General features: G+C 45.1%; 1 protein-coding gene across 1 annotated transcript; it reads right to left on the bottom strand.

The window, feature by feature from the left end:
- Positions 1 to 3,158: 3,158 nt before the first annotated feature.
- Positions 3,159 to 9,677, bottom strand: SMKR1 (small lysine rich protein 1). The gene is made up of 2 exons (XM_040259619.1): positions 9,328 to 9,677; positions 3,159 to 3,842 (listed from the first exon to the last, which is right to left on the bottom strand). Exons 1-2 carry the CDS (start codon positions 9,328 to 9,330, stop codon positions 3,648 to 3,650), a joined length of 198 nt encoding a protein of 65 aa, XP_040115553.1. The 5' UTR covers positions 9,331 to 9,677; the 3' UTR covers positions 3,159 to 3,647.
- Between the last annotated feature and the right edge of the window lie 4,384 nt (positions 9,678 to 14,061).

Here is a 14,061-nt window from a genome sequence, read left to right as displayed (position 1 = left end):
TTGATCGCTCAGAGCTTTTGTGTAATAAAGTTTTATTAAAGTATAAAGGAGATAGAGAAAGCTTCTGACATAGGCATCAGAAGGGGGTAGAAAGAGTACCCCCTTGCTAGTGTTAACAATGGAGTTATATACTCTCCAGTAAATCAAAAGAATGTCTGGAGGTTGTAAAGACCTCATCAGACCTACTCCCATAATTTACATTTTAAGATAATGGAATTAGCCAGAAGGTTTAATCCAGAGACTGTCCTCTGGCAGAATACATAATACATTGTTGTTATATAATCCTTGTAAAGAGCAGGTCTACTCCCATAATTTACAGAATTAGCCAGAGGTGTAATCCAGAGACTGTCCTCAGGCATAATACATTGTTGTTATATAATCCTAAGGAATGTAGAGAAGGAAAAAAGTTTGTCCTTTCTTCCTCCTTGAGAATTCCAGACCCCTCTCTCCTTGGGGACCCCTAGACTTCTTATCAACCTGCCTAGGAAATGACTCTCTCAGGATGATGCTGAATATCCCACAGTGCACAGGACAGACTTTCATGACAACCAGTTATTCAGCCCCAAATGTGAATAGAGCCAAGCTGAGAACTGTGATTTAGGTAAAAGGCCTAGGTGTCATTGCACTTCCTCTTGCTCTTTTGGTAAGTTTGAAATAAAAAAAAAAACAACTCTTATTGTCCTTTTTGTACTGTGTGCAGTGGTTAGTTGCTCAGTTGTGTCTGACTCTTTCCGACCCCATGGACTATAGCCTGCCAGGCTCCTCTGTCCATGGGGATTCTCCAGGCAAGAATACTGGAGTGGGTTGCCATGCCCTCCACCAGGGAACCTTCCCAACCTAAGGATCGAACCCAGGTCTCCTGCTTTGCAGGACTCTTTACTGTCTGAGCCACCAGGGATTTTTAAATTGTCATCAATTTTTCAAGGGATACTTCCTTTCTAAAAAATGTCCTCCAGGGAACTCCCTGGCGATCCAGTGTTTAGGACTTTGTGCTTTCACTGTTGAGGGCCCTCAACAGCGGCAAAAATAAATATACATATCCTCTCTCCACACGCATTGCCACATCTCCCTGGACATTTTGCATGTTCTTGGAGTTTCTGGCCAGGGGCCCTGCCTCTTCCCTCGCACTGGAACAGCGCTTCCTTCACAAAAGGCTCCAGTAGCCTCACAGCAAGGAGGCTTGCCTCCCACAGCCCACGTGTGGCCTGTGTGTGGACGTTCCCGTCACGGCTCCTTTCACAGGCTCCCCTTTGAATTCTCATCCATAGGAAGGAGCAGGATCCTGGCTGAGTTGCGTTTAGGAGAAAGAAAAACCGCAGGGTTCAAGGACCTATTTTATCATCAGAGGCCCCCCAGGCATCCTATAAAGGCTAGTCTCACCCTCTTCTTAATCAACTGCATAAACCAGAAGATGAATGTGCTTTATCCAAGTGGAAATAGAAATGCAGCTGCCACCACAATGGAACCTGGGCATCAGCCCCCTTCACCAGGCTGTGAGCACCTGAAGGGTAAGGACCCTGTCTTACCTTCCTAGCAGATAATCAAGAAATTGTCAAAATAAGATAATTTTATTGAAAATTTTAAGTGTTTCATCAAAAAAAATTTTGTTTGAAGTAAAATGTGCCACAACTTTTATATGGCTTGCGTGTGGTAGTTCATGTCATACACCCACTATACCTCTGCCACAGCTATTCAATTCAAAACTCCTAAGGGCTTCTCAGAGCCCCAGTATTGCAATGAGCACAATACTAAATAGCCACTCTGCTAAAACCTGGGTGGAGACTCCAAGTACACAGCGCCCCATCCAATCAGGTCAGTACTTCCTCTGTTCAAATGCTTCTAGTGCTTTCTGCGCTTATCATTTAACCATCTCAAAAGAGGAAGGCATTGCCAGCTCCAGATGATCCACTCGGCCCACAGAAGTCTGTGACTGGCACGCCTGTCCTCTCTTCAGCAACGTTCTCCTGCTGTGGAGATCAGAAAGCAGCAATGCACTTGCCACCTCCCTGATGTTCAGATAAACACAATGGCTCAGACACGAGCTCCTGAACCCCAAGAGAGGCAGAGTAGGGCCTCAAACATCCTACAAGGTCAGAGATCCGTCAGGTCTTTCAGCATCTGGTGAGGCAGCAAAAACTAGAGTGGGGCTTCTCCAAGGGTCCTGCAGCAGCACAACCTGGAGTTTAGTGGAAACGCAAATTCTTGAACCCCACCCTTCCTACTGGGTAGGGCCCAGCAACCTGAGCTTTCGGGAGTCTTCTGGTGACCATGGTGCATGCCCAGGTTTGAGAAGGAGTGGACTAGAGCTGGTGTGTCCACAGAAATTGCTCGGATACAGCGCCGCAGTGTCAGCAGAGTGGGAAGGTTGCCCCGTTTCTCAGGAACAGACAGGGTCCTTTCAGGTTAAGAGGAGCACCATCTTTCACCTGACCTGAGTCAGGGTCCCCTGACAGCCAACCAAGGGCTCACACTAAGTCCACACAGACGACACAGCCAGACAAGTGTCACCCTCAGCTCACAGGTTCTGAGCAAAATCCCCCTTCTCTGGTACAAAGCTTCACATACTTGCCTTTTTTCTCTGATATTTACAAAATCTCTGATAGTTATGAGATTCAAAGATGGTGCTTATACTTAAAGGTGCCTTTCCTTCCATGTTACATATTTGGGGCTTTAGGTCTTTGGGGGCCAAGCACAACCAATTGCGGTTTTCTCTCTTAAGTGTATTCACACAGGCTGGGGAGATCCCAGAATATCAGTAGAAAGCAAAAGGCTCATCTCCAGTAGTGACTCCAAGAGTCAGGGTCAGCCAAGCTTAAAAGAAAGGGCTGCAGAAGGTGGGAAGATGTAAATGTGGAGAAAAAGAGGATGAAGAGTTCGGTGAAAGAGAAAGGAGAGAGGGACGAGGGCCGATTTATCTCCTTCTCCCTGTAAGTCCCATGGAGAGAGGAGCTGGTAGGCTACAGTCCATGGGGTCAAAGAGTGGGAAATGACTTAGGGACTAAGCATGAGCACCCTGCACCTGGACCACTGACCCTGTCATTCCTTTGAGCTACTGTTCTCGAGCCCTAGCAAGGTCAGAGCAGGGCTGACCACCCTGGTCTCCATCGGTGTCTGTGGCTAATTCAAGTCAGACAAGAGTCAGGCTGCTGAGGAGAAAATGCTAGTAACAAAATATTTATTACTTTTCTAGAAAAAGATGAGGAAAGGAAACTGTGGTCAACAGAGGGACCCATGAGCAAATGCAATGCTTTTTGTCATGTCTACTTTAAAAAACAAAACCCTTCTGGGCAAAAGAAAACTCATGAACGCTAGAACTGCCCTTGGACAGCGAGGTTCAGTTCTAACCCAGATTTACATTAACTTTTAAAAGTTCTATCAATTCTACCACATTGCGTGGGAATTACCGCACACTTTCTGCCCCCCACCCATGAACTTCTGAAAAACCAAACTGGCTCACTCACTCATATCTGGGTTTAGCTGAGGAAGTAAAATGCGTTTATCATTATCTACCACAGAAAAGCACACTCAGTTTGCACCTCAGATTGTCTTCAGTAAAGTCTATTTTGGTTGCAACGGTGGCATAATCCTGCTTTCTCTTCTCCGGGTTCTGTTCTCTTCAGGAGAGAGGGGCTGGGAAATGCTCTCGCTTAAGTCTTGCCTTTCCCCTTCTTTGTCTTGGCAGCGCCTGGCCAGCGGAAGCCGCGCAGCTGCAGGCAGTCGGCCACGTTGTGCGCGATGTAGTAGAGGTTCAGCATGGCGGCGGGGCTGAGGATGTCCACTTCCGGCTTCTTCTGCTTCTTCCCACGCGACTTGCCGCGGCCTTTCTTCTTCCCTTTAGCTGGCTTGCAAAGGCAAGTACATACAACGAGGCAAAAGTTAGTTCTTATAACCTTGAAAATGTGTTGAAAATATATAATTTTCAACATTTCCCACCGAACTTAAGGGAAAAAAAAGTTCCTAAAGGGAAAAAAAACCTGTGACAGCCAAAAACGTTTATATAAAGCGGTAAGAGAAGTCATATGCAGTCCGATGCAGCGACTGCCTATCAAGCACCGTCCCCAGAGACCCAACGTGATTTAAGCGCCCAGAGACTGGGAGAGCAAGGCGGAGAAACTGAGGCACAAGACCTATACATTGCGGGCTGTGTGATTCCACGAGAGGGTGAAGTACAGGGAGATAAACCAGGGCGGGGGAGAGAAGGCGAAGGGCCAGAGGGGAGTGCGTGTCGGGGGAGGGGAAGGCTGGCACAAAGGAGAACTCTGTGTTCCAGGCTTCCCCAGCTCTCACGCGCCTGCCCAAAGATGCCCTCCAAAGAAGAGAAGCGGCGTTCTCTTTACTTTCTTTCAAAAACAAAACAAAAAACCTCCAAAAAACACAAAAAACTAAACTAAAAAGCCCCAACCTATGGCAATTAGTATGTGGGCCTTGTTTGCAATTTGATTAGAACAAGCCATAAAAAGGCTTTTTTTTTTTTTTAAAGCAATTGAGAAAATTTGACAGTATCAAGTAATTATTAATTCAGTTAGATCTGAGAGTGGCTTTGGGTCATAGAAGAAAATGTTCACACGTTTCAGACAAGCATACTAAAATCTGTAGGCATGAAATAAAAGGAAGCCTGAGATTTTCTTTAAAATACTGCACCTTGCCCACCCCAACCCGACCAATAAAACATAGATGAAGCCAAGGTGGCAAAATGCTTACAAAATTTCTGAATCTGAGATACGACTATATAGTGATTCATTTTACTACTCTCTTTTTGTGCATGTTTCAGAGCTTTGCTAATAATGATTAAATTAAAATGTATTGGCTAATTAGGATCAAATACATATTTTGGCATTTGTTATGTGATACTCTCAACCTCATTAAGCAGTCATGAGGATTAAGGGAGACACGAATCTCAGGCACATAGCAAGTGTCTGACACTAAGCACTTAATAAAGGATGTTGCCATCACTTTTATCATCGGTAATCCTCATGAGTTTCAAGGGAGGGAGGTATATTCGCATCCTAAAAATGGAAAAGCAGAGGCTCGGCAAGGTCACAGTGCAAACTGGCGTTCACCAGGCTTGGGAGCAGTGCTCTTGCCACAATCACGCTGCCTGGTTAAGGCCCTGTGGGGTATCCAAAGGAATGGGTACCATCCTAACCTGGGAACAAATGATTCCTGAAGTTTTGCTACAGCCACACAAGGCTGCGAGGAATTCTCTATTCCTATGACCCACTCATACAGAAAATAACAGATGGGAGTATACTACAAAAAAGGTGTCTCTTCTAGGCAAGGGAAAGGAGGAGTGTGTAAGTTATCAAGGATGCCTTTAAGGACTAAATGTTTGTATAAAACGGACGTCCTCTTCATAACACCTCACTTTAAAAATGTCCTCAGTTAAACAAAGAGAAACATAGTCAATGTGTTAAAAATACTAAAATACATTTTTGTTAAGTGAAATGGAGGATGTTCCTAGATAGGAAAGGCAGGAATGAAGATGAGACATTATAACACAGTGGCCTGGCTTCTGTGAGGAAATCCAAATGAAGAGAAACAATATGGAGCCCCATATGATAACTGCATCTCTGATAAAGCATCCTTGTGGGGTGTTGGATGTGCACTGCCATAAGCTCTTAAGGATTCTGAGTCTTGGCTTCCTTTCTGATTTTATACTCTTGCATGTCAAACACACTTGACTTACCTGGAATAAATGCCAAAAAAAAAAAAAAAAAGTGTGTGTTTTAATCTCTAAAATGGTTTGAGAACTAAGATTCACATAAGAGTTTGACATTTTTATTCAAGGTTCTCATTTTTTTGTAGAAATTGGCAAACTGATTCTGAAGTTCATATGGAAATGCAAAGGATATAAGACAGAGGTTTGACATTTTTATTCAAAGTTTTCATCTCTTTGTGGAAGATTCTAGACCCACATGTATATTTAGATAACTGATTCAAATAACTGATTCAACTGATTTTCAACAGAAGTGCCAAAGCAGTTCAGTGGAACAAGGATAGGATAATCATTTCTATAAACGCTGCTGGAACAATGAATATCCATGTGCAAAACAATGAACTTCATATATGTTCCATATGCAAAAATTAACTCAGAATGGTTCACAGACCTACATGGCTCAAAATTATAAAACTTACAGAAGAAAATACAGAGAAAAGCCTTTGTGACCTCGGATTAGGCAAAAATTTCCTAGATATGATATCCAATTTGATGTCTGTAAAAGAACAAATGGGTAAATTCACCATCAAAATGAAAACTTATACTCTTCAAAAGATTCTGAAAGGAGAATGAAAAGCAAAGCCACAGATTGGGAGAAATATTTGCATATCATATGTCTTGAATGTGGTGATGGCTTCATGTCTGTACACCTATGCCAAACTTATCAAACTGTACATTTTATATATGTACAATCTATTGTGTATCAACTCTAGCTCAATAAGTCTGTTAGAAAATTACTTTAAAGGAACGAAATTTTTCAGTTCTGAGCTGGCTGGGTTGGTTGACTACAACCCCATGGCTCTTGGCTATTTCTGGTCTCAGAACACAGAGCTCTTGACTTAAAACTCTCAAATCCTTAATGAAGGCCATTTCGGCTTCAAGCCACACTTGTTTTCCTTCTAGTACCGAAATGCGCTAAGCTCCTCCCTGCTCCCTCCTCTTCCTGCAGATCTCCACAGCGGGCCTAATTTGTTTCTTATCTTTGTGCTAGCCTCTGCTCAAATACTACCTCTTCAGAAAAACCTCCCAGACACCATGCCTGTGTTTTTTCTACTACTAAGGTGACCATATAATTCAATGCCCAAACCAACACACTTCAACAAGCATTAACTGAGACTGTCCCAGGCAAAGAGGGGGGAAGTACAGATGGCCTCCCAATAACCCTCCCAGCACTGTCACCTATCTCCTTGCCCCAAGCACTCTTTACTATTTAATAATACTTTTTGTTTATGTATTTATTGTATGTTTCCCTACTCAGAGGTTTTATCTATGAGTTTGCTTAATTCCCCAGGACCTAGAATGATGTCTGGAACATCGCAGGGATGAATAAAATATGCTGAGTGAATAAAATGCAACTCAGATGCAAGGCAAACAGCTGAGAAAAGAAGAGAGGGAAAGGCAAAGGAGAAAGGGACCAATACAGCCAACTGAACGTAGAATTCCAGAGAACAGCAAGGAGAGATAAGAAAGTTGTCTTAAATGAACAGTGCAAAGGCACAGAGGAAAACAACAGAATGGGAAAGACTAGAGAGCTCTTCAAGCAAACTGAAGATACCAAGGGAGCAGTTCATGCAAGGATGGCACAATAAAGGACGGAAATGGCAAGGACCTAACAGAAGCAGAAGAGATTAAGAAGAGGTGGCAAGAATCCAGAAGAGTGATACAAAAAAGTCTTAATGACTTGGATATACATAATGGTGTGGTCACTCACCTAGAGCCAGACATCCTGGAGTGTGAAGTCAAGTGGGCCTTCGGGAGTATGAGTATGAATAAAGCTAGTGGAGGTGATGGGATTCCAGCTGAGTTATTTCAAATCCTAAAACAGGATGCTGTTGAAGTGCTGCACTCAATATGCCAGCAAATTTGGAAGACTCATCAATGGCCACAGGACTGGAAAAGGTCAATTTTTATTCCAATCCTAAAGAAGGGCAATGCCAAAAAATGTTCAAACTACCGTACAATTGCACTCATTTTACATGCCAGCAAGGTAATGCTCAAAATTTTTCAAGCTAGGCTTCAACAGTAAATGAATCAAGAACTTCCAGATGTACAAGCTGGATTCAGAAAAGGCAGAGGTACCAGAGATCAGATAGCTAACATCTGCTGGATCATAGAAAAACCAGGGGAATTCCAGAAAAACATCTGCTTCATTGACTATGCTAAAGCCTTTGACTGTGTGGATCACAAGAAACTGTGGAAAGTTCTTAAAGAGATGGGAGTACCAGATCACCTTACCTGCCTCCTGAAAAATCTGTATGCAGGTCAAGAAGCAATAATTAGAACCTTACATGGAACAAAAGACTGGTTCCAAATAGGGAAAGGAGTACATCAAGGCTGTATATTGTCACCCGGCTTACCTTATATGCAGAGAACATAATGTGAAATGCCAGGCTGGATGAATCACAAGCTGGAATCAAGACTGCCAGGAGAAATATCTAGAACCTCAGATATGCAGATATTACCACCATAATGGCAGAAAGTGAAGAGGAACTAAAGAGCCTCTTAATGAGGATGAAAGAGGAGAGTAAAAAATCTGGCTTAAAAGTCAACATTCAAAAAACTAAGATCATGGCATCCAGTCCCATCACTTCATAGCAAATAGAAGGGAGAAAAGTGGAAACAGTGACAGATTTTATTTTCTCCAAAATCACTGTGGATGGTGACTACAGCCACAAAATTAAAAGACTCCTGCTCCTAGGAAGAAAAGCTATGATAAACCTAGACAGCATATTAAAAAGCAGTCACTTTTTAACTTGGTCAACAAAGGTCTATATAGTCAAAGCTATGGTTTTTCCAGTATTCATGTAGGGTTAAAGAAGGCTGAGGGCTGAAGAATTGACGCTTTTCAAGACTTTTGAGAGTCCCTTGGACAGCAAGATCAAGCCAGTAAATCCTGAAGGAAATCAACCCTCAATATTCACTGGAAGGTACTGATGCTGAAGTGAAGCTCCAATACTCTGGCCATTTGATGTGAAGTGCCCACAAACCGGAAAAGACCTTGATGCTGGGAAAGACTGAGGGCAGGAGAAGAATGAGGAGAAGGGGCGAGAGAGGATGAGATGGTTGGATGGCATCATGGACTCAATGGACATGAGTTTGAGCTAACTCCAGGAGATAGCCAAGGAGAGGGAAGTCTGGTGTGCTGCAGTCCATGGGGGTATCAAAGTTAGACACGGCTAAGGGTCTGAACAATAAGAACATCCACAGAACGAATCCCACTTGGGACCGTAGACGGGGCAGCAGAAGCCAGGTGCCTGACTAGTCGCTCTTGGTATGTACTGGAGCCCTGGGCATTTTCTGGGTGTGAAAGTTGCTCCACAGAACCAAAGGACTTCAACCAACCAACTCACAGAAAGAGGGCCTGCTTCTGCGGTTACAGTCCCCTTCGGGAGGCGCAGACTACCAAGAAAACCCCTCTCCCCCCTCATCTTTACCCAGAGCGCTTAGATCACTGGGCTGGACAATGCCACCCCACGACCCTTGGAGATGAAAGCGCCAATCTTTTGGCGCGGGCAACAACGCTTAGTAAAGCGTGCCTCTACGAGACAAACGGTACTAAACCAATTTAAAAAGTGCCTCGGAACCTCTTAGACGTAAGTAGCGTGTATTACCATGGTAATGCGTTCTCAGTTGAGCAGGTGAGTGTGGCAAGGGTTCCCAATCCTGAAAGAAAGACAGAGACCAGAGTTCTCCGCATCGTCTCGGGGCGGCGCCCCCGCGCCCATTCCTGCCGCTCACCGGGCTGCCGCCTCTGCACTCGCCAGCGAACCGCTGCCGGTCCCGGGACCTCGCCGCGTTTGTCTGGGACCGGCTCCCGCGGCGCGGCGCAAGGAGGCCGAGGCGCTCAGGGGAGCCCGGCGGGCCAAGGGGGCCGTCAGCCACCGAGCGGCCGCCACGCCGGACTGCGCACCCGCCGCACGGATGTTCCGGGATGCTCCTCTGCGGCAAGGGCGCCTCGCGGGCGCTGGAGAGCCGCGCGCACAAACGTCGGGAGGCGCGCGCCGCGGGGGCGGGGCCGCGCAGTGTTTAGCTGTTGCCTGGACACGCGGGCCTGGCGCCCGGCCGTTGGCAGAGTCCGACCCGCCCACGCCGTCAGCGGAGCCCTCCCCCGCGTTCCTGACAGACGCCGCCAGCCCTCCCAGGTGCGCCGCGTTGGCCGGGCCACTGGCCCTCGCGCGACTCTGGCTAAGGTTGCGCGCTCGTGGAACCCAGGCTCGGCGCAGCGGCGGCTGGCTCCGGGCCACACCCGGCCGGCCGGGGCGGGGGTATCGTCTTGGCCTTGGAGTGGGCGGATTCAGCTGTGAGTGTGAGCTCTGCCACTCACTGACTGACCTTGGAGAAGTTAGCCAAGATTCCAGTACCTTTTTTGGAAAATGAGATAAAAGCCTTTGAGAGTTGAAGTGAAAACAACATGCGGAAATGTCTTAAAAGAGCCTGTAATAATAGAAACATTACAAAATTTAAAAATTTTCATGATTTTCTTGGCTGTGCTGTGCGCAGGCTTTCTCTAGTTGTGGCAAGTGGGGGCTTCCCGTTGCGGCGGCTTCTCTAGTTGCAGAGCACAGGCTCTAGGCACTTGCGCTTCAGCAGTCGTGGCACACGGGCGTAATTGCCCTACTGAGAGGTGGAATCTTCCCGGACTAGGGATGGAATCCGTGTCCCCTGCATTGGCAGGAGGATTCTTAACCGCTGGAGGAGCAGGGAAGTCCAACAAAATGGTTTTTAAAAGAGCCTGGAAAAAGTTCTTATGCCGGTTGTGGGATAAAGCAAGAAAGGACCCAGTAGAGGCAGTTCTGCTTCCAACCGGCAGCTCATCCTAACATCCTCCCTGCAGAGGGAGAATACAGTTTAGTACCAGGAGCCTCATTCATTTTAATGACTCATCTCCTTTCTTTTTATTCAAGTTCAGTTCAGTTCAGTTCAGTCGCTCAGTTGTGTCCGACTCTTTGCAACCCCGTGAATCGCAGCACGCCAGGCCTCCTTGTCCATCACCAACTCCCAGAGTTCACTCAGACTCATGTCCATTGAGTCAGTGATGCCATCCAGCCATCTCATCCTCGGTCGTCCCCTTCTCTTCCTGTCCCCAATCCCTCCGAGCATCAGAGTCTTTTCCAATGAGTCAACTCTTCGCATGAGGTGGCCAAAGTACTGGAGTTTCAGCTTTAGCATCATTCCTTCCAATGAAATTCCAGGGCTGATCTCCTTCGGAATGGACTGGTTGGATCTCCTTGCAGTCCAAGGGACTCTCAAGAGTCTTCTCCAACACCACAGTTCAAAAGCATCAATTCTTCGGCGCTCAGCCTTCTTCACAGTCCAACTCTCACATCCATACATGACCACAGGAAAAACCATAGCCTTGACTAGACGAACCATAGTCGGCAAAGTAATGTCTCTGCTTTTGAATATACTATCTAGGTTGGTCATAACTTTTCCTCCAAGGAGTAAGCGTCTTTTAATTTCATGGCTGCAATCACCATCTGCAGTGATTTTGGAGCCCCCCAAAATAAAGTCTGACACTGTTTTCACTGTTCAGGCATCTACCATGTGCCTGACACTCAGTTTTGGGCCCAGGAATTCAGCCGTAAGTGCAACAAAATTCTTTTTTTCTTGGGGGGGGGGGGGCGCGGGGAATCATGTGGGGGGCTTGGCAGACATAAAAATGATAGGTGCAACAGGATGTATTACATTGAGTTTATTAAATTGATGTGATGATGGCTGACAATTCTTAGACTGGTGGATGGGGAAGGTCTCTCTGAGGTTTTGCTGAGATTTGGAGGATGAGTCAGCTATGTCAAGGTCAGGGGACAGGACATTGCAGGCCCAGGGCAGGAGGAGGAGACTGGACCCAGAAGCAGGGGCAGGGTCCTGAAAGGCTCTGCAACCAAGGTCAGGTGTGTTTTTGTTTTCCTTCATATGTTTGACAAACTGGCTTCCAAAGGAGGGTTATTTGTGCACCAAGTTCTCATATATTTCCTTTCTCTAATCCTTCAACAGCAAAGCAAACCAAAGTTCCAGCTGCTTTTAGGAGAAGACCTGTGCTTTCTCCTCTGCTGGTCCCTCTCTTAATCCCTGGGATGGGGCAGCTCATACTCTTTGCTTACAGTCAGTGGGTCATCACAATTTTCTCAGGTTAATGTCTACCTGGCTTAGTTTCAGATCTGTTCTAGTCCTGCTTTTCCTGAGTTCCAGATTGGAGGTCTGAAAAAAAAAAAACAAACATATAAAGCACAAGAAAGCATGAAAGTGGACAGGTGGAACATAACATGGGTGGTCTAGTGACAACCGGTACAACTTCAATGGCAGCACCATTTTCCACTGACCGAAAGAGTCATCAGTCTTTGCACTGGAGAAAGCCTTAGCACTGACCTGCAGGAGGTGAGGAGGGCTGCTGAGGTGTGGGGCTGAAAGGCAGACTTCCTTACAACAAAGAGCACAGGTTGCAGAGTCAAAGGAAACTGTCATTGACAACATAAGCATTTTTCTTAAATACCAGTCCACTTAAGAATCACTTAATGTTCAAGACTTAAGATCCATTTGTTCTACAAGAACTGAACAAATCTTCCAGTGTAAACTGGAAGATGATGTTAAATTTAGATAACTATTCAAACTCACATTAGAAAAGTACTAGTTAATTTTATCTGTTTATGAATACACATCCTTATGTCTTCTTTATAAATAGTAACATTAACTGTGCTGTTCTTAAAAAAAATTGCCAGAAATAAAGTGTGCATTCTTAGAATATTCAAACTTAGAATATTCTGTCACTATCTTAGAAGTTACATTTAAAAATTTCTATTTCTTCCTTTCTACTCTGGTGGTTTCTTCCTTCCTTCCTCCCTCCCTCCTCCCCTTCCTTCCCTTTTTCTTTTTATCTCATTAAGTTCAACAGTATAGCACTGCATTCATTTCATCCATTGTAGCCTGAGTTTTGAAGAGGAAGTTGTAGAAAAAATAAAATTCTTTGTAGATAATCTCAAGCACTAGGGTCCCAACAGTGAGAACCTTGGCGTGCAGTAAGACCAGGTGGGGCAGACTCAGGAAATTATCTAGGGCAGAGATTGGCAAACTCAGAAAGTAAATGTTTTAGGCTTTTCAGGCCTTGTATCCTCTTTTTCCATCTACTCAATTCTGCTGATGTAGAATGAAAGCATTTATAGACAACACATGAACAAATGAGCATGACTGTGTTCCAATACAATTATGGAAACTAAAATTTAGTGTCCCAGAATTTTCATGTGACATATTTTTCTTCTATGGATTCCACTCCCCCCTACCTAAGCATTTAAGAATGTAAAAACTATTCTTAGCTCACAGGTTGTATAAAACTGCCGGTGGGCCAAATTTGGGCTATAGTTTGCTAACCCCTGAACTAGAGAATTTAAATTTAAATGCTATTCCTGGTGGAGGATTCTTTAATAGGGTGGGAATAACCAGCAATTATTGAATACTCATGTTTAACAAGCATTATTCTAAGCACCACTATATTGATACATTTAATCCTTATAAAGGAAAGTTATGACCAACCTAGACAGCATATTAAAAAGCAGAGACATTACTTTGCTGACAAAGGTCCATCTAGTCAAGGCTATGGTTTTTCCAGTAGTCATGTATGGATGTGAAAGTTGGACTATAAAGAAAGCTGAGCGCTGAAGAATTGATGCTTTTGAACTGTGGTGTTGGAAAAGACTCTTGAGAGTCCCTTGGACTGCAAGGAGATCCAACAAGTCCATTCTAAAGAAGATCGGTCCTGGGTGTTCATTGGAAGGGCTGATGTTGAAGCTGAAGCTCCAATCCTTTGGCCACCTGATGCAAAGAGCTGACTCACTTGAAAAGACTCTGATGCTGGGAAAGATTGAGGGCAGGAGGAGAAGGGGACAACAGAGGATGAGTTGGTTGGATGGCATCACTGACTCAATGGACATGAGTTTGGGTGGGCTCCAGGAGCTGTTGGACAGGGAGGCCTGGTGTGCTGACTGAACTGAATCCTTATAATTCTGGTGAAAGTGGGTAGTATTATTACCCCCATTTATAGATGGGGAATTGGAGGCACTGGAGAAGGAAATGGTAATCCACTTCAGTATTCTTGCTTGGAGAACTCCGTGGACAGAGGAACCTGGCACGTTCCAGTCCATGGGGTCACAAAGAGTCGGACATGACTGAGCGACTAACACTACTACTAATCTGAGGCATAGAGAGACAAAATAACTTGTCACTTAGCACACAGCTCATGGAGGCAGAGCCTGGATATTCCAACTCACCAAGTTGGGTGCTGTACCATCAATTTGAGCCCTTATGCTGTATGGCCTTTCTGGGTAAATTATCTCACATCTTGCAGCAAAGACATA

This window comes from Oryx dammah, unplaced genomic scaffold (genome assembly GCF_014754425.2).
Source record: "Oryx dammah isolate SB20612 unplaced genomic scaffold, SCBI_Odam_1.1 HiC_scaffold_18, whole genome shotgun sequence".
Lineage (NCBI taxonomy): Eukaryota > Metazoa > Chordata > Mammalia > Artiodactyla > Bovidae > Oryx > Oryx dammah.
This window is presented reverse-complemented; position numbering and strand designations above follow the sequence as displayed.